This window comes from Phoxinus phoxinus (assembly GCF_949152265.1).
Source record: "Phoxinus phoxinus genome assembly, chromosome: 10".
In the NCBI taxonomy this organism is placed as follows: domain Eukaryota; kingdom Metazoa; phylum Chordata; class Actinopteri; order Cypriniformes; family Leuciscidae; genus Phoxinus; species Phoxinus phoxinus.
The window spans coordinates 20,443,557-20,471,238 of NC_136885.1; the positions used below are offsets into that span (position 1 = coordinate 20,443,557).

Consider the following 27,682-nt stretch of genomic DNA (forward strand, 5'->3'; position numbering starts at 1 on the left):
TTTGGGGGGGGGGGGGGGGGGTGTTCATAGGTTAAACCAACTCCAATGACGCATAAAGGAAAATAAACCGAGTGGGCGGAAGGTTAATCGATGAGCAAAATGTCATCAAAGATCAAACGAATAGCTGCACATCACTTATCTGGTAAGGACTCTCCTCGTTGTTTTAAAGTAACCTCTATTTTCATTTTAAAATGCGCGTTGAAACATTAAACTGCAACATTGTTTCATTCAATCGTTCTCTTGTGGTCGTCTTATTTAACGACTTTTAAAACGGGCAATAATGTTTTATTAAATTCTGTGAGACTATAGCCTACGCTAACGCTTGTGCTAATGTTACATTTTATATGTTGCAGTCGGTTGCAGTACAATAGTTCAATGTTGTCACTTGACTTACCAGATTTCTTTGCAGGTTAAATGTTGCCTTTATCGTAAATTGAATAACTTGTTGGCGATATATAATACATTATATAGCCTAACTTATGACTTAATTTATAGCCTACGTACGAAAGTAAACATTAATGTTTAAATATTAGTTATATTATAGGCGCTTTTGCATATTTTTCTAATTTGGACATTTTCTTTTGTTAGGTTTGGTGAAGGAACAAGATCACCCAAGTTTCAAACACAGGAAATGACAAAGAACGGCCTTACATATTTTTTCCTCTCTCTGTTAGGTAGGTGAGACTCGTTTTTTTCCACCTCTTGCTTTTTGTTTGAGACCACCGTGCATTGCATATTTGCAACAATATCCTGTTAGATGTGGGCTGTGGGCACTCTGCTAATGCAGATTAACAGTGTGCATTAGCTCCTGTGTGGGTGTGAATTTTCACTCATCGCAAATTTTTGTCTGAAGTTTGTCACATTGATGATTGTGGCCATCATTTATTGTTGTTATCTTGCTGCATTTTTTTTCTAAAACTTGATTACCATATATTTTTACATCACTATAAAAAGTTGACCTATCTACATTACTTGTGTTTCTTTTTCTTCCTAACCTTTATAAAGCTATGGTCAGTGCTGTTGAAGGTAAGAATTGATATTGTGAGCTTTGTTTTGGTTAGCATGTTCAGTCAGTTAGGCTACATTTAATAAGCATATAAATCCTATAGATATTCGACTGACTCATGCACAATATACTGTACCTGTTTACATTTCTTTACATGAATGTTTTTAACTGTATGTGTACGGTATTTCACATACACAGTTATTCTTTCCCATAGACAAAGGCTCATGCTATGGCATCGGCTCTGGCACTATGGCAGGTATAATATTCGCTGATGTTGCAGTGACGATCTTCATTGTTTTTACCACCTACTGGTATGCCAGCAAGCGCAGACAAAAGAAAGAAAAGGGTCAGAAATTATGCACACGCTACTTAATTTCTCTAGCAATCCTGTAATTGCCATGCAAGAAGACATTTAACATGCTTGTGTTGATGTATTTTTTTTTAGCTGACGAAGTCTACATGAATGTCAGAGCAAACTGCCAAACATGAGGATATTTTGAAGACTGACATGGACTCGATGACATTTAATATCATGTGACATATGATAATAGGATTTTATATTTACTTTTTGGCACAGTTTGAATACACGGCTCTGCACTCTTAAGTCTTCTAGTTATCTTGTAGATAATACAAAATGACGTTATCTGTCATTCAAAATCACACTGGAAACTAAGATTATTAACTCGATCTAGTAGATTACCAACAGCAATAACTACAGTAAGGAAAAATACTGCCAGCTAGTGGATAGTTCTGTCTCACTACTATTTTCTTGCTCTATGAGTATAAAATGATTAAAAAACAAAACACTTCCCTCATTTTGTTCATAAAAGTTTGCAATTATGCATTGTTTCTACATGCGTCAATGTAAGAACCAGGGCTGTATAAGATAGACATGATGCCATCTCAGTTTCTTTGCAACAGCTTTAGTTTATTAGTATGGTTATAATTTGAGTCTATGGCATCATAGCTTAATATGCAAAGTTCTTATATTCCGCTGCACTGTTTGGTATTCTGTATCATTTCTATGCATATAATTGAACAATTAATAAATCTTAGATCTTTTTAAAAAGTGGATTTATTTGATCTTCTGCACAACACAATTTATTTTGCAAGTGTGTATTGCAGATTTGTATATGTAGATTAACATTTGCTGTGTGCTCTGTTATCTATCTTGACTTTCTCCAATCACATTTGTTCTGAGCTGATAACCGAGCGCAAGAAAAGGTCTTCATTTCTGCGGATTGTTAACCCACAAAATATCAGCAAAGAGAGGGAAAAAACGTGTCCTGGCTGTACATATGTGCTTTTACACAAGCCTGTTCTTGTTGTTATAAATATGAAAAGTTTCAAATGACCTTGCTCTGGAATCTCCCAGAAATTCCTGTGTCTAAAACAAGCACAAGACTGTGACTCCTCCACCGGAAAAAAGGGGAAGTAGAAAGAAATGAATCTTTACCGTTTTCATCACTTAAATTTCTAGATTTATTTGCAATTATCAATAAAATGTAACAATTTTGTCACCAATGTAGCTGATCACTCTTATTTGAATATTTTGGAATAATTGTAATTGTTTAAAATCTTAATTTAAATACTTTAACACTTTTATGCTGTCTGTTGCTTACAGAAACAGGGATTCAATATTTACACCACAACAATATAATAGCTTATAATTATGTATCACATCTGCAGTATCCATTGAAATGCATTTAAATCTTCATATTATCACCCAGTATATAAATACAAACGTCAAAATGAAGCATAATAATCTTTAAAAAGCTCGAGTGCTTTAAGGCAAACGTCATTTATCTGACAGATTGTGACTGTACCTCATAAGTTAGTTTGTCCTCCTAACAGGGCAGGTCTTTATGGGAGAATGAAGTACACACACACCTGTATCACTGAAGCACTTTGCTAAGAAAAACATATTTTTAAATAAAATGTGTTTTTAAAATGTTATTTAAAAACACCTTTTTAAATAAAATGGTAAGTGGAACAGGATATAGTAGGGTTTTTTTCTACCTGTTTGAGGGGATCAGATACTGGCTTTAGTAGTCACATCCTGTGCAGTGAGACTTTTAACCGCATTAACAACCAGGTCCCTCTCACTAGCCGCTTACTCACGAACCTAACTTACTGCGAAGTGCAACTACATGTACAGTACTAAGAAGGGCATTCGAAAGAGACATGTAAATGAACTGTATGCTCAGATTTAGTTTCCAATGTATTTTAATATTGTACTATAAGGCTAGAAATAGCCTATATTCTAACATTGACAGGATAAAATGTAAACACATGAAATCCTGAACTATAGGTTAAGTGTGTGTGTGGGGATGTAGGTGAGAGAGCAAGGGAGAAGAGAGACTGTTACCTCAGCACAAGCACATGTAGCTCCTCCCCAGTATCATTTGGTTCTATTTTGATGGATGGTGATAAGTCATTAACACACACTCAGTGATTTTCCACACACAGGCAATTTCCATATAATTCACTCTGATATTCAAGGTGTTCTAGCTCACAGCCAGAAAGGCGTATTGCGCTGTTTTAAAGAAACCTTAAGTCAGTGCTGCACCAACCCTGAGTAATTCTGCGCTCATCATGAGAAGGATTCTATACCTAATGGTCCCTATGAATGGACTTTTTGGTGAGTTCATTTACAAACTTTCATAGGTTTTAAGTATAAATGAACTTACTTAAACTTTTTTTATATTGTTCTTCATTAGTTGAAATCATTAGCATTAAAAAAAAAGCTGAATTGCAGAACTATTTTTTTATGTGTTTTGTTTGTGGTTTTATGTGTATTTGCACACTGTGATAACTTTTATGATCAATAAGTTATGACAACATGTTTTTACATTGCTTTAACTCATTAAAATAAGTCAAGCAATTTTCAACATTTTTATATCAGTTATATAAAATTCAACTAATTTTTTAAAGTCAGTTTAATTACATTAACATCCAAGTTAAACATCCTTAAACTTAAACATCCTTGGACTTAAACATCCAAGTTGATTGTATTAAAAAATTTAAGGTGCCAACTTTTTTTTTTTTTTTTTTACCGTTTGCAAGTAATCAAGATGAAATGGCATTTTCAATTCTGTTGATTGATTTGAGAACATGCTATAATAAAAATGTTTCTTTTCCCTTCTCACTTTCATCAGCAGGCTTTGTTGAGGGGAATCAAGGTAATAAACTCTCCAAAGATCTCTGAAATTCAGCTGAATCTTCTTTTTGCACATAGCATTAGTGTGCCAATGTGTTTTCTGATTCTCAGACTGCAGTTCATGTTACCAGTTGGACATTGGAGTGGTTATTGGAATCATCACGTGTGACATCATCCTCACGCTCCTCATCGCTCTCTCAATCTACTGTTTTGTTTCCCATCAGAAAAGGAAAAGAAGTTTACATGCGCAGACCAGTTGCTATGGGTCAGGTATGTCTGTTTGTTTGAGAAATCAAAAAAAGAATCACGACAATGAGTTCCAGTCGAAGTAACACATTTTTCTGATGTTAAGGCAAAGCAAAAAATCACCAGCCATCAATGAGGTCAAAGACAATTGAAGTAGAATCACCTTATCAGGTAAACTGAGCAATATCAGGTTGATGTGTATATATAAATCAGTATTTATTATAAATGGAAAGTATTTGTGAGTTTTAATACCAATTTTGGTTAAATCTCAACATAAATGTGTGTATGCATGTACTAATTTTCAAAATGGTTTGACAGGAACTTTATGGAGTCCAATCAGATATATACAGTGATCTTCAGCAGTATCGGAAATGAGGTGGCCGTGTGACATGTAATGTTAATAATGGTTCGCGTACACACCCAAGAATATTTTGAGATTGCATAAGTTCATTAAGTTGCCAAACTGCATCATACAAATGTGTATTTACCCTAAATAAGCTATAGTAATTGATTTATGCAAACAATTTGTATTTTTTTTTTTAATGTTTGTGATTGGTTGTATACATATAAAAACAGGAATATAAATAAATACAATTATAATATAGCTGTCACAGTTGGTGTAATTTTTATTTATTCATAATATATCTTTGTAATGAAACTATATCAGAATATAATTCCCTTGTTATTCATGTATAAATAAATATGTTATATTTTGATTGCGTGGCCTTTGATCATTTTATGTCTGCTTTTTATAGACAACATGTGGAATAGAAAGATGCATGAAGCCACACCGATCATGCACTGTTTTTTTGTGTGGCTAAGGAAGTGGACACTGTGTATAGCGGACCTGTTTAGAAATCGCATGACCGCAGTGAGTCAGTTAGACAATAGGGATCTTTTCTTTTTTTTTTTTTGGTGATGATGAATGTCTTAAGTCCTGAATTTTAAATCCTGAATCCTGAAACGTAGCTATATGTACTTATGAGCATTTCCACTATTACTGATATGCTGCTCTATGTAAGTCAAGTGTGATTATATTAAAACAAAGACAATCAAGGAAATGAAACTGAAGGGTGCTTGACTTGGCTTGGCATAGAGAGCCATTTAAATTTGCTCCAAGATTAAGTGTGACCACTTGAAACGTCCACAAGAGTGCACTATTATCTCAGTGTGCTACATGTTACATCCAGCGTATACTCTGTCTGTCTTCAGACTTATCATTCTTCATATCATTCATGTCCTATTTTGAAGCTCCTCTCGGTGCACTTTACCTTAATGTCTTCTTGATCTACAACAGATTCAATATTTTGTTTGTCTTTGCGAACAAGAGACGTTTTTGTGAATATTCTGAGAAACCTTGAAGTAGCAAAAAGCACATATTTATTTCTAAGACATGCTGGACTAACAGCCAAGGCTGTTTAAAACAGCCAACTTTGAATCATACTTTGACGTAATAAGCCAGATTACACAGAGCACAAACTGTGAAGCCAGCTGTGTTGGTTTTCAAGTAGCCTATTAGAACAGATGGGAAATTGACAGCATCCAATAGGTTGACAGCAAAATTGTTTTGCAGTTTTAGATTTTGTTATTTGCTAACTTTCACCTCCACAGTGGACTAAAGAGAAAGTTTAGTCAGGAAAAGACTAGTAAAAAAGAGGAGGTAAGGTTTTAATAATCGTTCTCATTAATATCCACACCAGTAGCCTAGTCAACATTTAAAGTGGATCAAAAAAGTTAATCAAAGTTGTCAAAAGATAAGAACGGATATTGTTCAAAATTCATGTATAACTTTTGAAGTGGTTAGTTTGATACAGAGGCAGAGGAACGATATCGTTGGAATCACTTACAGAACGCTTTTCCCCAGCTGATAAACCGTAAAAACATTGACAGCCAATCAGAATCCTTTATGCTTTCAACATCTCAAGCATTTTAAGCGGCTGGCGACATAACGATCTTGCATAGCTAGGCTAGTTCAGGTAGCCTAGTTGATTCGGGCCTAATGGTAAGTGTTTACTAGCTATCTCCTGCATGTATAATGTAACGGGGAATTTAGCCCGTCATGTAGGGAAAATGGATTATGACTGCTCTGGAAGTTTGGACAACGGAAGATCTTGGTCCCCGCCCCCCAAACGTTTTAGCCTCGTTACACACTAATGTGTGAATGTGGTTTTCTTACTTTATTGTGTTAGAAGAACACTATAGATTGACAAGAGTAGGCTTCAGGTATGATAATGTCACACGGTGGCTTCCTGAAGTGAAATTGCATATGTGAAAACACAGTGTGTTATGCTCCTCCCTCCCCAGATCTAATAAAGTAAGTGAAGCTTCCCTACTCCCTAGCAGCTCTCAAATAAAAAAGATATACTGTAAATAAGTGCAAAAAAACAATCAAACAATTTAGTTCTTTAGATTTCTCTTTCTTATAATTGGTTATTTCTTCTGTTTAAGTAAAGAATAAAAAATAAAATAATTTACAGTCTTTGTGTTGTCTTTTGAATTCACACCAACACTTTCAACACTAAAGTTGTAAAACCCTTTCACTTGTGATGTAACAGATCCCTTTGGATGAATCAAAATTAGGTAGTTTACAACGTGACAATTTGTACAACCACAAATCCTCACCTTTTCAAAAGATCATCTTCGAACAATCACATTTAAAGAAAAATAAAATAAACACAAAAGAAAAACATACCATCAAATTCCACCTCGGAATAAACACTTATATGAAACGTCCCTTTAAATGTATACTCACAGTTCACCGTTTATCAGTTCAGTCACTGGAAAATAATAAGGAAAAATCAGGAAAATACCAGTTCGTAGGACGATGAATTAGAGTTCGTTGTCCGGACGTTGGGTGCGTTGCAATAACTGAAGATCACGTGTTTAAGTGTGCAAGTTCAAAAAAACACTCTCAACTTTGTCCAAAACTTTCACAGATAAACTGTCTCAAAAAGAAAACCAACCTGAAGATGAATCAAACTGGGATGTCACTTGAATGGCAGGGTAACGACAATCTTCAACCTTTAATCAGCGAAAGAGTCTCTGCATTAAGTGCGTACTGCGGCGATCTCAGTCTCACGTGCTCTGAAACGTGCGGGAAAACTCGAGGACACATGAACAGTCCCTTGGAACTATTAACTCGACGATGAGCTTCCGTGGTCTTCACAATATGTCACTGCATCATTCTCACAGCCAACACATACCACCGGAACAAAACTGTCTTCAATATCAAACGTGGGTCACTATAACCCCCTCACTTAGTGCTGTTATTCTTTATTCGACTCCATCCTCGATAATCTTCCATTGAAACAACTTTAACGAACGAGCTTCTCGATCACGACACTGCATTTACTTCTGTATCAGTCGCACACACCGAACGCGCGCTCTTCTTCGTCTCTCCCCGCTGCACTTTTAGCACTCGCCCAAAAAAGTAGACCGCTTGCCAAAATAAGAGTACCCAAAAAAATAAGCTCCTTTCAAAATAATATACCCGTTACATTCCCCCCTACTAAACCCTGCCACTTCATTGACATCTCTGGCAGATTCATCTTCTGAAACATAAAACAACATGTTAGGAAGATATCACATTGTACATGACTTTTTCTCCCAATACCTTACAAGTTACAGAACCTTCTGGACTCTTATTTCAGAATGTAATCATCCTTATATCTCACAGGCATCCTACCCTGGGTTTCCCTCTTCGAACGTCTAAGATCAGGTACCACACTAGTGTCAGCCTCTGAAATGTCAGAGTCTTCAGATTCCCCATCTTGACCTGTGTCTACTCTCTCACTCCCAGCTACATTACCCCCTCACATACCACTCCACCCTCGACTTCCCGAGGTAAGCACGTGTTTGGTAAGTGTGAAGTATATGGAATGTAAACAATGTCTTGTGAGTGTGAGTCTGACAATTCTTTTTCTCTACTTGCATGTGCAACCTGCCTTGTGGGTGTGGGGAAAGTACAGTGTCTCAATTGATCCCTGTGAACGACCTTTGTGGAACCTCCCTGCTCAGGACGTACAGTAAAGACTGGTAAACCTGCGTGATTTTGCTGCACTACCAAATACGGTACAGACTCCCACTTATCTTGGATTTTGTTTCGTCCTCTAAACTTGTGGTTACGCAACAATACTCTGTCACCAGGTCTAATGAGCGCTCCTGAAGCCTTGCGGTCATAGACCCTCTTCCTTCTCCTGGAGGCTTCTTGAGCAGTTACCTTTGCCGTCTCCACTGCAGTTCTCAGGCGTTCATGGTGATTCTTCACCCACTCATCTAGATCATCCACCTCATCATCAGACAGATCTTTTCCTCCTAGGACATCCATGGGCAGCCTTGCGTCCCGTCCAAACATTAAATAAAATGGAGAGTAACCGGTCGATGAATGAACGTGGCTATTGTAGGCCATCACAAGTTCAGGCAGGTAAGTTTTCCAATCCTTTTTCTTTTCCGCAGGTAATGTTCGCAGCATGTCGTGCATCGTGCGATTGAACCTTTCGCACTGCGCGTTCCCTTGTGGATGATAAGGACTGGTGCGACTCTTGCTGATTCCATACAATTTACAGAGCTCCTTGATTACGCCTGCCTCGAAACATCTGCCTTGATCCGAGTGCAATCGGGCGGGACACCCATAGCAGACAAACCAGTGTCGTATGAGGGCTCTGGCGGTGGTAAGTGCTGTCTGATTTTTGGTCGGGATCGCCACAGTAAATCTTGTAAACATGTCCGTAAGCACAAGAACATTCTCATAACCCCCTGCTGATCTCTCAAGCACAGTGTAATCCATGGCAAGAACTTCTAGAGGTGCGGTTACGTTGGTGCAGGTCATAGGCGCACGAATCTTGGGGAATACATCCTTAGCTAGGGTACATCTTCGACACTGAGTTACCCAGGTTTGTACATCATTGGCCATTGTGGGCCAATAATAGCTCTGTCGCATCTGCTCTAATGTACTCCTGCTACCAAAATGTCCTCCATGTTCATGGACTCCCTTATACACTTTTTCCCACAAAGACTCAGGCACTACCAACTGCCAAATCTCCTCCCCGTCTCTTGGGTCTGTAATCACTCGGAACAGCACTTCATGTCTTAATTTCAAACGCTCCAACTGTCTAGCTAGCTTCTTTTGCTGGGTTTCCAAATCCCGGAAACTACGTGTCACAAGCCTCCTGTTCTCGAGTACAGCGTTGTACACAGGTGCTATACAAGGATCATTCCTCTGTTGCTCTTTGATGGATGACCAGCTATAACCATCAATGCCCTTCCTTATAGCTGCTTGTTTGGCAACTCGGACTGAAGACTTGTCAACCCCTTCTTCTTTACCTGGCCACAGGCATGCCCGTACCTCGTCAGATGTCAACCGAATGAAGTCTTTCCCATTGTCATCCTCCTCGGGTTCCATACCCCAGGGAATCCTAGAAAGAACGTCAGCATTGATGTTCTGTCTGCCAGGCTTGTAACACACATCAAAGTTGAACTCTGCTAACTGTGCAGACCAACGCTGTTCCACTGCTCCGAGGTTGGCTGTCTCCAGGTAGCGAAGAGGGTTGTGGTCAGTAATAACCTGAAATTTTGCAAATATCAGGTATTCCTTAAATTTCTCAGTTACTGCCCATTTAAGGGCAAGTAACTCCAACTTGAAGGCACTGTAATATTTGTCATTTCTCTCCGATCCCTTTAGACCTCTGCTCGCATAAGCAATGACACGTTCAACGCCCCCCTGCTTTTGACTGAGAATGGCTCCAAGTCCATTGAGGCTCCCATCCGTCGTAAGTATGAACGGACACTGGAAATCAGGGTAAGCCAGAATCGGAGGTGACATGAGACAACTCTTTAACTTGCTGAATGCGGAATGACACTCATCACTCCACACAAACGCTTCTGCTGACTTGCCTTTGTTACCTTTTCCCACCAGGGCATGTAGGGGCTTTGCCAGCTGTGCGAATCTTGGAACAAATCGACGATAGTAACTCATAAATCCCAGCAGCTGTCTAACCTCCCTAACATTCGTAGGTGAAGGCCACACATCCAAGCACTGAACCTTGTCCTTGTCCACCTGAACTCCCTTTGACGAAATGATGTGTCCCAAGAACCGGACCTCTGGTCTCAGGAGGAAACATTTACTCGGTTTCAGCTTCAGTCCGTGCTGACGCAACCTTGAGAACACAAGCTCCAACTTCTCACAATGGCTCTTGAAATCCACAGAAAACACGATAATATCGTCAAGATAGATCAAGAGAACGTCAAAGGCCAGATCACCTAATGCTGCACTCATCAACCGCTGAAAGGTGGCCGGAGCGTTGCATAATCCAAACGGCATCCGTGTCCACTCAAACAACCCGAACGGAGTTGTGACAGCAGTCTTCTCCCGATCTGATTCATTTACCGCCACTTGAAAATAACCTGCCGTGAGATCCAGTGTGGAAAACAACTGTGCATTCCCCAAAGCATCCAAGGATTCCTCCACACGCGGAAGGGGGTAGGCATCCTTAAATGTGACTTGGTTGAGTCTCCTGTAGTCGCAGCAGAAACGGACACTTCCGTCTTTCTTTATCACAATGACTGCAGGTGAGGCCCACGGACTGCGACTCTCGTTTAGTACACCTTGACTGACAAGATCCTGCACATGTCTCTTGAACTCTTGAAAAACGTGAGGTGGGACTCGTCGATGGCGTTGTTTTATTGGCTGAGCATCTCCAGTAGGTATGCTATGTGTCACTGTTGTTGTGTATCCATAGTCTGTGTCACTCTTGGAGAACACATCACTATAACGTGTCAGCAGAGTATTTAGCTCCTCCCGTTGAATCTCAGACAGTCCGTCCTGATTCATCTGAACTGGAATTGACAGTTGTTCGGGCTGACTCTCACTCTTAATGCTGCACTGTACATGTCGTTTAACACGCAACTCATCATCATCTTCTTCGAATTCCACCATTTGCTTTGGGACTACTTTTTGAGGCTTAGACACAACTGCAATCCTGGATCTCGGCATCAACCTGACAGTTTCTTGACAGAGATTTAACACTCGCACCGGAACTTTACCCTTTTTTGGGCTTGCAAGCACATTGGCTACTAACAATCCTTTTGGAAGGGTAACAGAACCTGTGCTCTCCACCAACACCTGATGTTTGACTTGATGAGGTATACTGCAGTGGCCTTCCACAATCTTCTCACTTAAGGGTGGGATTATCACAACTTGCTTCCCCGACACCTTAACAAATCCTATCCTTCCCTCTGGGCCCAAGAGTCCTTCATCTTTTTTCACTTTTGCTATCACTCGCCTGACATTTGCATCTGCACGTTGGCTCACTTTGCTCTCCTTATCCAAATCCTTTCCAGACAGTACAAGGTTTTTCAACTCACTAAGCACATTCATCCCCACGATTCCGGCCAATCCCTTCATCTCCTTCACATCGGGGTTCGAGTCTGTGAGCACGAAAACACACTTCCCTGGAAGCAGGCTTCCCATGCACTCTATATCTGCCTGTAGACATCCAAGGACAGGAATGTCTAGTCCGTTTGCAGCAGTGAGGCGCACCCAGTTAGCAGACGACAGCTGTATCTCTTGTCCTCCGAAATGATGTTTAAAGTGAGACTCTGAGATGGTGGTGACCTCTGAACCGGTGTCCAACAAGCATTTGGTGGGCACCCCGGCTATTTTTACATCCACTGTCAAACAGTCTCCAAAAGCACTATCCCTTAGGGTTTCTGGTGCTATATCTGCATTCCAGTCAGCTGTATGGCTCCGGATTACTGAAGGCCCACTGGTGCTTGCCATGTCACCCGATGAAGCTCCTCTTAACACCTCTGATACTTCCCCCATTTGTGATGATGCAGTGCCCCGGTTACCCAACTCCTGAAACTGCCTACAACGACGACTGGTGTGACCTGGTTGACCACAGGTGTAACAGATATATTGCCCTTCACTGTTTCTCAGAGGCTGTCTTCTCATAACACCAGGCTGTGGACCGACTCTCCCCTGACTATGGACTATTCTGTACAATTCTTCCTGCCGTGCAGCTATCTTCTCTATTGCCTCGTGCAACTTTCCCAAAGTCAGTGAGGATGAATTGTCACCAGTCGCAACTGTAGTGTGAACAGCCACTCTCGCACGCACAGGGGTCTTCAGGTTACCTTCAGGTTGTGCTTCCTCTTCCTCAGACCATGTGATGGCGTCTTGCATCAGCTGTGCAAAAGTCAATCTTTCCTCTTCCTTGACCCTTCGTTTCATTTCTCTTCTTAGGAAATCATCCCTCAGTCCAAGGACTAACTGCTCTTTCAGAACACTCTCTTCATTTGAAACTCGTCTGGGCTCTCTGCGCTTCACCTTGTGTAGCTTTTCACGTAAATCATAAGCATAGGCGCGTATGGTCTCACCAGGTGCTTGTTTTCTATCATAAAAGTCTTTCAACCTAGTGCCAATAGGTACCTTGTCTCCATAGGTTTCCTGGAGCAGCTGAAAGATGGACTCGACACTGTTATCCACTTCTTCGATCATGAACCTCACAGTATCTTTAGCCTCTCCCTTTAAGTGCTGCTTTATCAGCTCCACCTGATCTTCTTCTGGCACCTTCATGACTCGAAATGCTGATTTCATAGAGACAATCCACTCTTCCACACTTCCTTCTCCAGGTTTTGTGGTGCCAGTGAAATCGGTAAGTTTATGATCTCTTGGAATATAGATCGTTGCTGGGGGTGCACGAGTGGATGCTTGCTGCTCCATTACTGCTCTGGCCAGTGACAGGGCTTCTCGCTGTTCTGTTCTGGCAACATCCAATGCCCCAGCTTGCTCCGCTAACCTCCTCTGCATTTCAGCGAACTCCTTCTTCAGTTCTTCCAGTTCTGCCATTTTTCTTCTTGCTCACAGACCTGGGACAGAATACTACAGCAACAACAAGATTAGGCTAAGTATGATCCTGTTCGTGACGCCACTTATGTAACGGGGAATTTAGCCCGTCATGTAGGGAAAATGGATTATGACTGCTCTGGAAGTTTGGACAACGGAAGATCTTGGTCCCCGCCCCCCAAACGTTTTAGCCTCGTTACACACTAATGTGTGAATGTGGTTTTCTTACTTTATTGTGTTAGAAGAACACTATAGATTGACAAGAGTAGGCTTCAGGTATGATAATGTCACACGGTGGCTTCCTGAAGTGAAATTGCATATGTGAAAACACAGTGTGTTATGCTCCTCCCTCCCCAGATCTAATAAAGTAAGTGAAGCTTCCCTACTCCCTAGCAGCTCTCAAATAAAAAAGATATACTGTAAATAAGTGCAAAAAAACAATCAAACAATTTAGTTCTTTAGATTTCTCTTTCTTATAATTGGTTATTTCTTCTGTTTAAGTAAAGAATAAAAAATAAAATAATTTACAGTCTTTGTGTTGTCTTTTGAATTCACACCAACACTTTCAACACTAAAGTTGTAAAACCCTTTCACTTGTGATGTAACAGATCCCTTTGGATGAATCAAAATTAGGTAGTTTACAACGTGACAATTTGTACAACCACAAATCCTCACCTTTTCAAAAGATCATCTTCGAACAATCACATTTAAAGAAAAATAAAATAAACACAAAAGAAAAACATACCATCAAATTCCACCTCGGAATAAACACTTATATGAAACGTCCCTTTAAATGTATACTCACAGTTCACCGTTTATCAGTTCAGTCACTGGAAAATAATAAGGAAAAATCAGGAAAATACCAGTTCGTAGGACGATGAATTAGAGTTCGTTGTCCGGACGTTGGGTGCGTTGCAATAACTGAAGATCACGTGTTTAAGTGTGCAAGTTCAAAAAAACACTCTCAACTTTGTCCAAAACTTTCACAGATAAACTGTCTCAAAAAGAAAACCAACCTGAAGATGAATCAAACTGGGATGTCACTTGAATGGCAGGGTAACGACAATCTTCAACCTTTAATCAGCGAAAGAGTCTCTGCATTAAGTGCGTACTGCGGCGATCTCAGTCTCACGTGCTCTGAAACGTGCGGGAAAACTCGAGGACACATGAACAGTCCCTTGGAACTATTAACTCGACGATGAGCTTCCGTGGTCTTCACAATATGTCACTGCATCATTCTCACAGCCAACACATACCACCGGAACAAAACTGTCTTCAATATCAAACGTGGGTCACTATAACCCCCTCACTTAGTGCTGTTATTCTTTATTCGACTCCATCCTCGATAATCTTCCATTGAAACAACTTTAACGAACGAGCTTCTCGATCACGACACTGCATTTACTTCTGTATCAGTCGCACACACCGAACGCGCGCTCTTCTTCGTCTCTCCCCGCTGCACTTTTAGCACTCGCCCAAAAAAGTAGACCGCTTGCCAAAATAAGAGTACCCAAAAAAATAAGCTCCTTTCAAAATAATATACCCGTTACATTAGTCATTCAGCAGATTTGGTATTCCACATGGTTATTCTTCCTCAGTTCTGTTCCATTTAATATGGAAAAGTCAAGTACAAACTAAACTTTATGAATTTGGGATTATATTTTTATAATTACAAGTTCGATTCAGTGGCGTGTATGAGTGCATATTTCACGATTCTGAGTAAAAGCTATTTGTTTGCAGGACATATGGACAAACAAAGAGAGCGTTCAGATAAAACTAGGTTAAGCTAATCTTTTAATAATCTTACATCAGGTTTTTTTTTCTAATAGGATTTCAAACACTTTCTTTTGCTTCCTGTGCACTATTTACCCAAAGCCTGGCATGCTCGAACTACTCAGAAAGAAACAGCAGGAACATATTCAGAGAAAGAAACCCAATTATTTTCTGAATTTGGTTTGGTTTGTTTGCTTAATTTTTTTTCTCAGTGTGAGAGGAAATCTACCATACATATTTGAGTGTTTAAAAACCATTTTTATCTTTTGATTTACATTTGAGTGTGCAGTATCCCTACTTTTCTAACTTCATCCTTCTTATTTATTTGAAATATATGGAATGACAAACTGTTTGACTTCATCTAACCATAGTTCTTGGTATGTGCTGGGCAGGACAAATAGAGGAGTGTGGCATCTATCCTGACCTTGGCAGCCAGTTATCAGCTTCAGGCTTATGTATCTTGATAATTTATCAGACTATGAAAACACATTCCCTAACTGAACCCACAAGCACAACAAATAGAATTTATGTTTTAAAGTAAAGTAGACTTACTCTGAATGCTTGGTCTCGTGAATGTACTCTATATGAGGTATACATTCATGCAGATGTTGGAATCTTAATGGCTTGAAATGTTCCAGGAATGGAAGAATTATACATGAAGCAATACTTTATCGTTCTCTCTCATACAAACACAAGTCTAAATGGGCTTTTTTAACATTGTCTTTATTTACAGTTTATATTAGTTAATGGTGCTTGCCAAAGGCAAAGCAACATTAGTGTTCTCTTGCATACTTATTATTCTTTCTTTTTTATTATTCCACACAAAAGTTTGTGGGTAACTCGTCCCGCACCGTTTGTCACAGACCCACAAATGAGGCGTCAAATCGTGCGGCCTTTTGAGGAGAGGTGTGCTATGCCTCACGGGCGAAAAAGCGGCCAAAAAAGTCTTTGACGAGTCATAGCTCAGATTTCGCAGAAATGTGTAATTTGCCACATTTGAAGAGGCTGACAGGCTCTGTAAGAACATACCTCACAATGGGCCGTCCTACACATTGCAGCTCTGGATCACAGTGTCATAGAGACAAGGGGGCAGGCTCATTTTACTCAGACGACCAATCAGTCTCTCAGGATCATTGTGAAGCTATCAAGCCATGCCCTAGCAACCATTGTTGAGCACCTTAGTGACCAAAATCCATAAAGGAATATCTTCCATTCTGAATGTCACAGAGGAATGGGAGTTGGCTTATATCATTCATAGTGACAAGCAGCAATTTGAAGTTTCATGATTGTCAGCTGACAAGCAAACTCTCTAGCAACCAAACAGAGTACCTTAGCAACCATTTAGCAAGACCAATATCTCTGCATCATAAATTTGTAAAGAGATGGAGGTTGGCTCTTTTGACTCATGCTAGCAAACAGGACTTCCTACATGCTACACATGCTAGCAGTGATAAGCTATATGCTAATAGTGATTAGCTAAGTGTTAAATCATGCCAAGAAAATGCTAAGAACTCCAATAGTAACCATCTGTGACAACTACCAACCACCTAGTAACACCATAGCAATCACCCAGAATACCTTAGCAACCGCCCTGAATACTCTAGCAACCGCCTAGAAACTCCATAGCAACCACAAAAAATGTTAGCATCTGGCTAAAAACATGCTAATTATGCTAGCATCTTGTTAAAAACATGCTAATCATACTAGCTTTTTGTTAAAAACATGTTAGCAACATGCTAAATATGCTAGGAACATGCTAATCATGTTAACATCTTGCTAAAAGCATGCTAACAGCATGCTAATTTTTTTATCATCTTGCTAAAGTCTAGCTAACCGCACCCTAGCAACCGAGTGGCGAGTTTTGCCACTGCAAGCACTATTCACATTTTCTTCAGGAAATGTACATTCAAGTTATAAATACTATACACTGACTCAAAGCCATACCCAACCCTTAAAAAAATACCCTTTTGTATTTTTACAATTAAATGTTTATTTAAATTGATACTTTATTGATATATCAATTTAACAATTGGGGACATGCCCTAGAGACAAATGAATCCAAAAAAAAAGATAAGAATATCATCAAGATAAACAAATACAAACTTGTTTAGCATATCTTGTAGCACATCATTAATAAGTGCCTGAAAAACGTCTGGAGCATTGACTAGCCCAAAGGGCATTACCTGATATCATAGTGGCCATTTGGAGTGTTAAAAGCCGTCTTCCACTCATCTCCTTCTCGTATCCTAACAAGGTAGACATTTCAAAGGTCTAATTTTGTGAAAATGGTCGCCCCTTTTTCATCAAATAAATGCATTAAATAAATGAATATACATTTTATTATACCCTACCCCTAAACCAAGCCCTCACAAAACCTGTAGACATTATTTAGATTTAAAACAAGCCACAATTTGGCTGATATTCAGCCCTTTAAGTTAGTGAGAACACATTGCTAAATGATCTCAGAAGTCAGTTTTCAACATATTCAACTGTGATGGCATTAAGTGTTTATATAGCCAAGCAATCTTACAGCACGCACACTGTCACACACACACACACACACACACACACACACACACACACACACACACACACACACACACACACACACACACACACACACACACACACACACACACACACAAACTGGCTGGAATTATGGAATAATTATATGACCTTTTACTGAGCACACAAGCCTTAAATATACCTTTGTAAATCCCTCCCTGCATAACCCAACAGGGTTGATACTGAACTGCTGTTACTTCCCCATTTTTTCATCTAATTGCACTCATGTTATTTTTAAGAAATGTTATTGTGCAACTGTTTGAAACACACAGTTCAGAAAAATACCAAATAATACTCAGTAATCTGATGGTGACAGGGTGAGTGAATGTGGTGCTGTAAATGCTTGGGTGCTGTAATTAGCTTATGCCTTGTTATCTTCCTGCCCTCCCCATTGCTACATTATGAGGCCTGATCGTCTAAGGGAGATTGGGTGCCCTGTCAAATCAAACAAACTCCCTCTGTGTTAGCACTCGGCAGGCTGGTGTTGATAAAATAGAAAAAGAACATGCTGATGGGAGAGGATTTGCAAACCAACACCACCAAGTATATGCTAATTCATCTTCACTGTTTTACTGATGATGGACAAAACTGGTTATGTAGCCTGAGTTTTATTTAATGATATATTCATGTTTTTGCATGAAATCACACTACTTTTTAAAAGTTTGGGCTCAATTGGTAGAAATCAATAGTTTTATCCAGCAAGGATAAAAAAATCTAATAAATGCTGTTCCTTTGAACTTATATTCATTGAAGAATCTTGATAAAACTGTCACAGTTTCAACACACATTTTAAGAAGCATAATGTTTTTTACATTGATGATAATAATAAGATATGTTTTTTGAGCACCAAATCAGCATGAATGAATGATTTGTGAAGAATCATGATGTGACACTGCAGTAATGGCTGCTAAAAATTCATTAGACAGATAAATTAGAAGAAAATTATTTTAAATTGTAATAATATTCCACAATATACAGTATAGAATTTTATTTAAAATAAAATGTACTGTATTTTTAAACAAGTAAATGCCTTGGTTGTAGTGTTGTAGTCATGACCACCTTAGTCTCGCGTAGCCAGAACTTCAGACTGACAGCAGAAGGTCTGGACACTATTGCAGCTTTTCTTGGCCAAGGACCGCCCGAGAGGACATCTGACTGACATGTAAAGCAACCAATCACAGTTTGTTTTGTTCCACGTTATGTTTAGAGACGTACAAATTTAAAGTTGATGTCCCTAAAATATCAGACCAGCGTGCATCTAATAAATTATTCATTCAAGAAGTTTGTGAAAGTTTAACAGTGCAACAGTGGAACTTCACATACTTTTGAAAATCCAGCATTTAGTTGATCCTAGTTGTTGCTCATTGTCACAGTTGTAAACACGACAGCCTTTCTCTTCCATTGTTTGGACCATTAAAGAACGTGACACACACTTCTCCCGGAAATCCTGTAGAATACAACCAATCAGATGAAGACTTCAAAACTCCTGAAGTGTTTGCCATTTTTTTGTGTCACATGCATCAGACATTCAGCTAACAATCTGTGGGCTTGACGTCTGAGGCTGAGACTAAGACAACCTAAACCAAGACAAAGACCAAGACCAGAATAATAATCTCATTTAAGTACTTTTTTGTGCAAGTTTTGGGGGGCATTTGTATTCATTTTGGTATTTAACACAATTCCCTTTTAATTTCCCCAGCAGAACAGTAACAAAAGAAATTGAATTAGAAATAAGTTATTGATTGGATTTGAGGAAGTTTTACATCCAATCACATTAATAATGTTAACAAATAAATCAGACAATGAGCCTGCAATTTAGTGACCGCAGTTGTTGTCTTGACCATTCTTGAAATAAAATCCAGTGTCCTCTTAGTCTGAGACCGAAACAAGTCCAGGTACAAATAGTCGAAACCAAGACCTTTAAATAATGGTCTTGAGACCAAGATCTGTCTTGAGTACTACAACACTAACATAAGAGACTTCTTCTGTAACTTTTAAACGGTAATATATTTCATTAGTTCAGGCAGGACATATTGAAGGCCCCCCTGTTTTAAACACATCCCATTTAAATAGCCAGTATGGCTTTAGTTATATCATTGCACCACGATTAGCTATTTTTTAGTCATTAGCAGATGCTATTGGGGGAGGGGCATTCTCATTCTAGAAAGTATTCGATTTGACAAAAATTGTCATCAATATTATTGATTAAATGTGTATATATCATAATCACCTTTTAGTATAGTACACCTAAATATAGGTGACTTCAAATTTGAATATAACAATATTATTATTAAGTATATATGTATATGTATAATATTGTTATTATTATTGCCTTTCTTCAAATGTAATTGAAAAGTTCTATTAGTAAATTTGTCATTAGGCCTACCTTTTCATTTGCATGAAAATTACATATGAAGAAAGATGAGAGAAGCCAGAAACAGGAGTCTCCATTTTCAGTACATCGGGTCAAGTGAAATAGTTCACTCTATCAAACTTTCTGACCCAATTTAGATTTTTCCTGAGCCAGTGCTGGGAAATAGATTGGATAATTTGATTCTGACTCGCCCTGGTAATTTTCCGCCTCTGTAAGTGTGTGTATGGGTGTGTATTTGTAGAGAGCACTACATTGTTCACTGGCAGTGAGTAAAGGAGTGTTGTGTGACTAAAGTGCCAGTCAGAGTGAGCTGGGCGAATACGTGTCACATTGATGATCCTTGGCCTGAAAAAAAGTCAGTAACAGGGTCATCCTCTTATCTTGTCAGAACACTGGAGCTTTGCAATGTGACAGGGCCTGAGGGGCATATTCAAAGTGGTCTCTCATTTTCCTGCTTCTCATTTATTGAAGTTGTTTAAAGCATCCATGGTAGGCTTGATGCAGTGTCAGGACTTGTGAATCTCCAAAATCAGTACATAGAATTTGAGTTTGGACTTGTTTATAATGCAGTTTTATAAGAAAAGGGCACAAATTCATTGCCCTGATCCTTCTTTCTGCTTGAACTGAGGCCGAGTTCTTCAGCACACTGGATGGTTCTGACACCCTCCTTCACTGAGGGTATTAAGACCTAGTCATAAAGAGCGTCATTCACTGCCTCTGTTGCCCTGCATCATGGGGGCACATCAATGGCTCACCAGTGACTGGCCACAAATTAGCCAGACAAGAAACACAGGGAGCTGAACGGCTGGCTGTGCTCTGGCAAATATGGGATTAGAGAAGATTCAGGATATTACACAAAAGGGAAGGATGAGTGTCAGAGGAAGCGGAAAAAAGAGCAATGGATGGATTTAAAACTTCATCTGATGCTTGTGCAGCAGTCCATGAATATCATGTCATGAATGAATGGCTGAGGTTTCATCATGACTCAGCATTGTGTCTATCCCAGACAGATAGCTTTCGCCAATGTGTTGTGTTGTATTTTTTAGAATTAAAAGTTAGTTTAGCACTCATAGAACACATGATGAAGAAGTGTTTTCTTTTCTGGCCTTGACTTGAAAACTCAGAGACATTATGGCAGAGTGCTCTCAAAAGAATGGCTTTGACTGGTACGGTGCAAACGCCTGAAGTGTTCTTTGGCCAAGGAAATCCTGGAAGCTGTACAGCTCTTCTGATAAGATGTTTCCTGGAACACGATGCTATGCTCACTGGGATACAGGAGGAGCAGGACTGTTCTATTTGTTAACAAATAATTGATTCAGTGTCTCCAGGTAATATCTTTTTCTTTTCTTTTTTTAAATGATATGTTTCTTAGGGAGTTGTTTTGATTGATGACTCTTTTTCACAATCTGTGGGCCTGTACAGACTGTCCAAAATTAAATGCTCACTTAAACATAAACAGATTCTGGATTTAAATGATGGAAAAAAACATATTAAGAGCAATCAACACAATAGCTCAGTTGCATATTTATACATTTCCTTTTTTTTTTATTTAGGTAAGGCTTCATGGCGCTGCCTCTCCTGTGTCCCTGAGGTTTCCCAGCTATTCCCAACAATTGTCTGAAGCATTTTCACAAGGATCCTAGGAAGGGTGTTGTACTTCCTCTTGTTCCTCTTATTGTATAAGCAGATAAAAGTCAGAATATCCTTATCTGTACTGAGGGAAATGGCCATTTTGTAAACCATGTGAACCCAAAACCTCATGGTTTTATTATTTTATTTATTAATTAATCAATTTCTTCTAAAAGCTAAGTCTGCTTTGTCTCATTTTGTTTAGTTAATACACCTCAGACCAGTGCTTCAATACATTTTATTCCACCATCTCTCACAATTCCTTACCAGTGTCAACTATCTAAGTGCAAATAATTCTTTCCATTTTGCTCTTCCTTTACATGCCATTGAATATATAAAGATTTGAATCTGTCTTTTACTTGCGGGAGACAGTTTTGATTGCTGTTGGGAGTGTAATGATCCCATGTAATTAGTCTCACAATAAATTGCAATAACACATTGCACAGCTGGGAGATGTAGCTTTGTTGCAGTGGAATAATCGTCTTCCCTGGAAATGAAAGACTTAGGCTATATAGTGTCTGATGCATGTTTTAACACTTCATGAGAAATATTATCATCATGTGAAACTGAAATGTATTAAGTTACGGACCAACACAACTAACATCATGTTAAATCCAAATGATTGATTCACATTCAAATTGGATACAAATTGTACTTTTTACTGAACTAAAGGAATCGGTCATGGGTTATGATAACAAGATATACCCACAAGTATATTGTTATGCTGCATTTTTTTTGTTCAGTTTTTTTCTTCTCCTTTTTAAAAAAAGTAAAGAAAATAAAAATATTTTCCAAGAAAAATGCTTTATTTCCATTGGTTGTTAGCCCAGAAAATGTTCGTCATATACTTGTGTGAGGCGAATTATGTGATCGAAATGTTTACTTTATTTAGTCTTAATCTGGTCACATTTCTGCTTCTTCCCAATTTCTTCCCAAATGTCCATAAAACACACACATAAAACCCTGAAAAGATAAGATGTGCTTTGAATTTCATATGGTCATACAAAATCATAAATAATCTTAATTCTAAACAAATTCTGCAGGATTACAGCTATTTCAGTCAGGAGAACCTTTAATATCTCAGCTGCAAACATGAGTTTAAACCCTCGTCAGAAATGGAATTATAGATGGCAAAAAAATCATCAGGACAATTCAGCTTATTATTCCTCTTCATTAGCCTTTTTTCCATGAAAAGGGCAGTTTTACCAAATTAGCATAAAGCTATTGAAATGGATCTTTTTATTCTATGCAGTGATTTAAATTCACATTATCCATTTGAACTTCAGAGAATGAGCAGCAAATTAAAACTGGATCAGTATCAAAAGAATTCATATCAAATCAAAGAGCTGTAAATAATTGTACCGAGTTATGTGGTCTTAAGTATCGCCAGTTATCTCATTTGAGAGGAGATCTTAACACCGAAGCTTTGGAGATTTTTATGGCTGTGGTTAAATGATCCATTATATTATTAAAAATATACCAGAATCAGAAAGAGATTTATTGCCAATTTGCAATGAATATGTTTTGGTGACAGAAGAAGCTCCCAGTGCAAAGAGACAAAAACAGTACAAAGATAGTAAAATAAGATACAAAATATGTATGTATATATATATATATATATATATGTGTGTGTGTGTGTATATATATATATATATATATATATATATTCAACAATTATAATTTTTTTACATTTCCTTTACAATACTAATTTATACATAAATGCTGTTATTATAACATAAAAATGAAATATTTGATGGCCATGTTTGCCTCTTGATATATCAGTTTAGAAGAGGAGCAGGTGAGTGAACGGATTGCTCTCATTTTGTCTCTCTGGAATTCAGACATGTTTTACTATCACAAGACCTTCTAGTGTAAACAGTCTCAATGTTTCCAGTGAGGGAGGGTATGAGAGTCAGAGCCACAGTCAGACTAACCCAACAAGCCATGGCAAAGAAAAGGGATTAGAAAGATAACACATTAAAACAGAGTAAGGACTGACCAGTTTATGCATTTGTAACTTCCTATACTATAAAATAAACAGTACAACAGCTCAATCTGAGGGGGTAATCAATTATGTACTTATCATTTAACATCCTGTCCTCTCATACACAGAAAACCTCACCCTGTTGAACAAGAAGGGCAGTTTGTTTATATGTAAGTATTTCCGTGATAGTCTATAAAATCACTGCACAGAAGACAGCAGTGTGGCCCAATACTTTGTTTGATGTACTGCGTGGTAAAGGAGAGGACAGCTTTATGTGGCTCTTCTCAGAGGATTTGGAGATGAATGTCAATCACTGGGTAGCTGCAAAGACTCTTTTAGCTGTTTATTTGAGTCTCTTTTGTGTGACCTGTGGAGTATCACACACATTTACAGGCATATTGAGCCAATGAGTAACACAAGTAATATAAGGATAAGATCAGAGCCTAATTATTTGTCTAAACCAGCACCGTTATTTTATGAACGCGGAGTTAAAAACGTGTTTTTATGCTTAAATCTGAGTGTAATCAGTCAGTATCATAAATTAGATGAGAAATTAGTTTAAATTGAGACTTAAATCCAATTCAGATTTCTAGTTTGAGACACTTCAAAAAGCAGCGGTTATCTTTTCTGAGCATCTGTACATCTTATCGAGCACAGTCAATTTCTCCAGTAGATCTGTACAAATCCTCTCTTCTTTGGCTAAACAAAACTTTCTTTGGGCAATATTATCTCACAGATACTACCAACCGGGGGGATCTAAAGTCTGGTATGACGAAACAAAAACACCAGAAACTCAGAGACCACATATTTCTCTCTTATTATGGCCGCTTTTTTCCTTGTTGAACAGTTTTATATAAATCCTAATGGGCACAACAAAAACAACACAAAAGGCAAAAACATGCACCATGAACATAAGTCAGAAGAACCAAAAACCTAAAGGGATAGTTCACCCAAAAATGAAAATTCTATCATTTACTCACCACAACTTGTTCTTAACCTGTATGAATTCCTCTCTTCTGTTGAACACAAAAGATATTTTGAAGAATGTCGGTAACCAAACCGCTGATGGACCCTCTAACTTCCATATATATATTTTTCATTCTGAAAGTCAATGGTTATTCATTTGATATTCATTACTTGCATAAAATGATTTAAGTAAAATATAATGAAAATCCCAGGGAGAACACAAAATATATCTTCAGAAATCCTTTCCTCTTAACATTTTACACTCTCTTGGTTATTACTTAAGCAATTTTAATCATATTCATAAATGAATGTTTACTTTTTCCCTTTGGGGTGTTTTTCATCATAAAATGCTTGGATGCTCATGAAATAAATATGATGGAATCAGGAATCAACTCTGGGCAGAAAAAGCTCAGTCACCATTAACAGACTGGGGGGGGGGGGGAATCTGGAAATGAAGATCTGAAAATATCTTCTCTGAATGAATAACAGGCTTTAATATACGTTCTGGAGCATATATATGTAGCCTACTTGTTTAGGCAACTGAAGCTGATTAACAGAACGTTGTATTGGATATCACATACATGTTGAAGAACAAACCCATATTTAAGTAAAAATAATCAGACTTTATTGAAATAATAGTGTCAAGGGAATACATACTATGAATGAGATCATTATAACGGAAAGGCTTTCATAAAACGTTCCCTTGGATGTAAATACAGCAAAGTGAGGGAATGATCATGTCCTTAATGCAAAAACACCAGGATTAGCATTGCTAACAAGCTGAAGTTGTCCAATTTATAAAAGTGCTGCTGACAGAAAACTCTCTTGAGAAATAGATGAAATTGCAACACTGCGGCTGTGCTGAGGTGATTACAAATAAAACCCATATCCTCCATGATGAGGCTGTTTGCTCACGAGAGAACCTCCCTATTTGATCCATCAGTTACAATTGTAATCATTCTCAGTGTCTTCTGTGCCATTTAAATGATTCTCCAGTTCTTGTATGACGGCTTCCCTTCCCATTTGGTCGTTTCTCCTCTTTTCCATGATCAAATCCTCTAAACTTTGAAAGTCCAAAACGTGACTTTTCTTCTCAGACAGCTGCAGTTTCATCTTGTACGGCTGCTTTCCAATTCGAATCTCCCCTCCCATTTTGAATTCGCGTTTGCCAAACCTGCACCAAGCAGCGAAGCATTCAGAGTTCTTCCAGCAAACATCTCGCTCTTTCATTCCCACTTGCTCTATGGCACTCTGCACCACAACATCCGGGCTCAGTGCGCGGAACTTATACAGGTCGTTCACAATTCTGCCCCTTTTACCTTGACTTGCGTCCAAAAGAAAGTCACATTTAATCTCGTTTCTATAAAAATGAACTACCTGTAGGTCGCCAACACATACTGCCCAGTGCGGGTACTGGCCGATGGCCACAAACTCCACCAGGTCACCGGGGTTGCACTTATTCGGTAAGTTCTCACACGACAGCGTTCCCACTTCGCCGAACCTGCTGTTTCTTTCGTATATACACTCGTCGCGATAATAGACCGCGCATTCTAATTCATTGCGGCAGTCGTAATGTTTCACGTCGTCCTTTTCTGTCTCCTCGATGTTATCCTCTAGCTCGTCGTCATCCGCAGAGAAAATATAAGACACGCCAATCCGTGGAGTGTCATCTTCTGGGTCGAGTCCATTAGGGTCAGTCGTGGGTAATTCATTGTAATTTAAATGGGTAAGTTTCTCCACTTGATTCCCCATAACAATGTCCGAAACTCGTGTGAACAATTTCGCGTCCCACCTGTATCGGGATTTCAAAAACGCAACACGTAATCCGGCTTTGGAGCCCAGTTCAGGTCTAAGTCCATGTCTTCTTTTTATCCGCGAATAGCTGTTTGTAATAACGTGATGTGCTTTTTGGCATATCATACAGTTATTCGAACTGTTTGCAAGCAGTTAGATATTGTTGAGTTTCAGTCTGCGTTCCGAACAGGTGCGTCTCACCTGCTCACTTCCTGGTGTGATCCGCAGACAGGGGAAGCCCATCAGACACAGAGGTGAACCCACGGGGAGTCCTGCAGTTAACCTCCTCTGTAAAGAATAGCTGTTTTTATGAGTTATTTCCTCTCTTTCCACGTAGGCTATTAGATGATGTCCCGGGCTCTTTGAAGTTATGGCAGAGGCAGTAGCAGCGCTCTGTGTAAAATAGTAGCGAGCACGGTAATGTTTACTCAAGGCACGGTCAGTTAAAGAAACAGCGCACATTTAGACTGGAAGCGGATTTAGGGTTTTCAATGAACTAAACTCACTGAGAGTCTACGGTTTAAAGATTACATTTCTGGCCAAATGCTTACTTTATAATCTATGTACACAGCCTTCATAAACACGAGAGTGGATGCCATGTTAACTGGTTTTCATTGACTTCTAGCGTCTTATGTGAACTTTAAACTCAAACATGTTTATATTTTCAGACATCATGATGACGCAATAGCCTACTACAGAGTATAACCTAATACAGATATAGCGTACAAATCAGTTCTTTAAAATCTTAAATCTATAATTACTTATTAGCCTTACAAAGAGTGCGAATTATAGCCTATATAATGGACCCTTTTAAAATGATGATATAATGGAAGTCGTCATAATTGGGTAAACCTCTGTAATGGTGAAGAGCACAACAACAGCAAATATAATTTTTGTATTCCCATTTGCTTCAATAGCAAAATAAATATACATGATAGAATTTCCACGACTTTCCAAAAGAGGGGAAATATTGAGACTGATTACCGCAGTTAGAAGAGAGAATCGTGTGAAATTTGATGTCACTCAGTCGTTGTATTAGAAGCACCTTTGCAGCAGTGGAACGTTTTTTTAAAAGCCTGATTAACTGCCAAGGTAGTAGGCTATAACACAAGTAGCCTTGGCGTTATGCATCATGTATATTTAAAAATAATTAAAATGTAAAAAACATTTTTTACTAGATTTGGACATTTAAGAATGCCTTAAGTCAAAGAAAACAATTAGTTTGCTAAACATTTATGTGATCAACTTGAACCTAATTTTTCACCCTTTTTCACCCAATTCCAGATCGTGTGGATTCCAATAGAAATGACTGGCTTTTGCCTGCGAAAAATTGCAGTACA

General features: G+C 38.6%; 3 protein-coding genes across 5 annotated transcripts; 2 read left to right on the top strand and 1 right to left on the bottom strand.

The window, feature by feature from the left end:
- Positions 1-49: 49 nt before the first annotated feature.
- Positions 50-2,528, top strand: hcst (hematopoietic cell signal transducer). Of its 2 annotated transcripts, none has more exons than XM_079625097.1 (5): positions 50-142; positions 589-674; positions 1,006-1,026; positions 1,221-1,352; positions 1,452-2,528. In XM_079625097.1, exons 2-5 carry the CDS (start codon positions 632-634, stop codon positions 1,493-1,495), a joined length of 240 nt encoding a protein of 79 aa, XP_079481223.1. In that variant the 5' UTR covers positions 50-142; positions 589-631; the 3' UTR covers positions 1,496-2,528. The 2 variants fall into 2 exon arrangements, with proteins under 2 accessions (XP_079481223.1, XP_079481222.1); XM_079625096.1 differs by having other exon boundaries at positions 97-140; positions 583-674.
- An 896-nt stretch (positions 2,529-3,424) lies between these two features.
- On the top strand, positions 3,425-5,127 carry tyrobp (transmembrane immune signaling adaptor TYROBP). 2 transcript variants are annotated; one of them, XM_079625095.1, is made up of 5 exons: positions 3,425-3,647; positions 4,165-4,188; positions 4,278-4,436; positions 4,519-4,583; positions 4,731-5,127. In XM_079625095.1, exons 1-5 carry the CDS (start codon positions 3,602-3,604, stop codon positions 4,785-4,787), a joined length of 351 nt encoding a protein of 116 aa, XP_079481221.1. In that variant the 5' UTR covers positions 3,425-3,601; the 3' UTR covers positions 4,788-5,127. The 2 variants fall into 2 exon arrangements, with proteins under 2 accessions (XP_079481221.1, XP_079481220.1); XM_079625094.1 differs by having other exon boundaries at positions 3,464-3,647; positions 4,168-4,188.
- Positions 5,128-25,030: 19,903 nt separating this feature from the next.
- On the bottom strand, positions 25,031-26,864 carry lratd2b (LRAT domain containing 2b). The gene has a single exon (XM_079625459.1). It carries the CDS (start codon positions 26,466-26,468, stop codon positions 25,488-25,490), a length of 981 nt encoding a protein of 326 aa, XP_079481585.1. The 5' UTR covers positions 26,469-26,864; the 3' UTR covers positions 25,031-25,487.
- Between the last annotated feature and the right edge of the window lie 818 nt (positions 26,865-27,682).

Coding starts and splice junctions, on each gene's coding strand:
- hcst (XM_079625096.1), top strand. CDS start 100: ATGTCATCAAAGATCAAACGAATAGCTGCACATCACTTATC. Junction 1,027..1,220: donor TATGGTCAGTGCTGTTGAAG/GTAAGAATTGAT, acceptor TCTTTCCCATAG/ACAAAGGCTCATGCTATGGC. Junction 1,353..1,451: donor CAGACAAAAGAAAGAAAAGG/GTCAGAAATTAT, acceptor ATTTTTTTTTAG/CTGACGAAGTCTACATGAAT.
- tyrobp (XM_079625095.1), top strand. CDS start 3,602: ATGAGAAGGATTCTATACCTAATGGTCCCTATGAATGGACTTTTTG. Junction 3,648..4,164: donor CCCTATGAATGGACTTTTTG/GTGAGTTCATTT, acceptor CACTTTCATCAG/CAGGCTTTGTTGAGGGGAAT. Junction 4,584..4,730: donor AAGTAGAATCACCTTATCAG/GTAAACTGAGCA, acceptor ATGGTTTGACAG/GAACTTTATGGAGTCCAATC.
- lratd2b (XM_079625459.1), bottom strand. CDS start 26,468: ATGATATGCCAAAAAGCACATCACGTTATTACAAACAGCTATTCGCGG.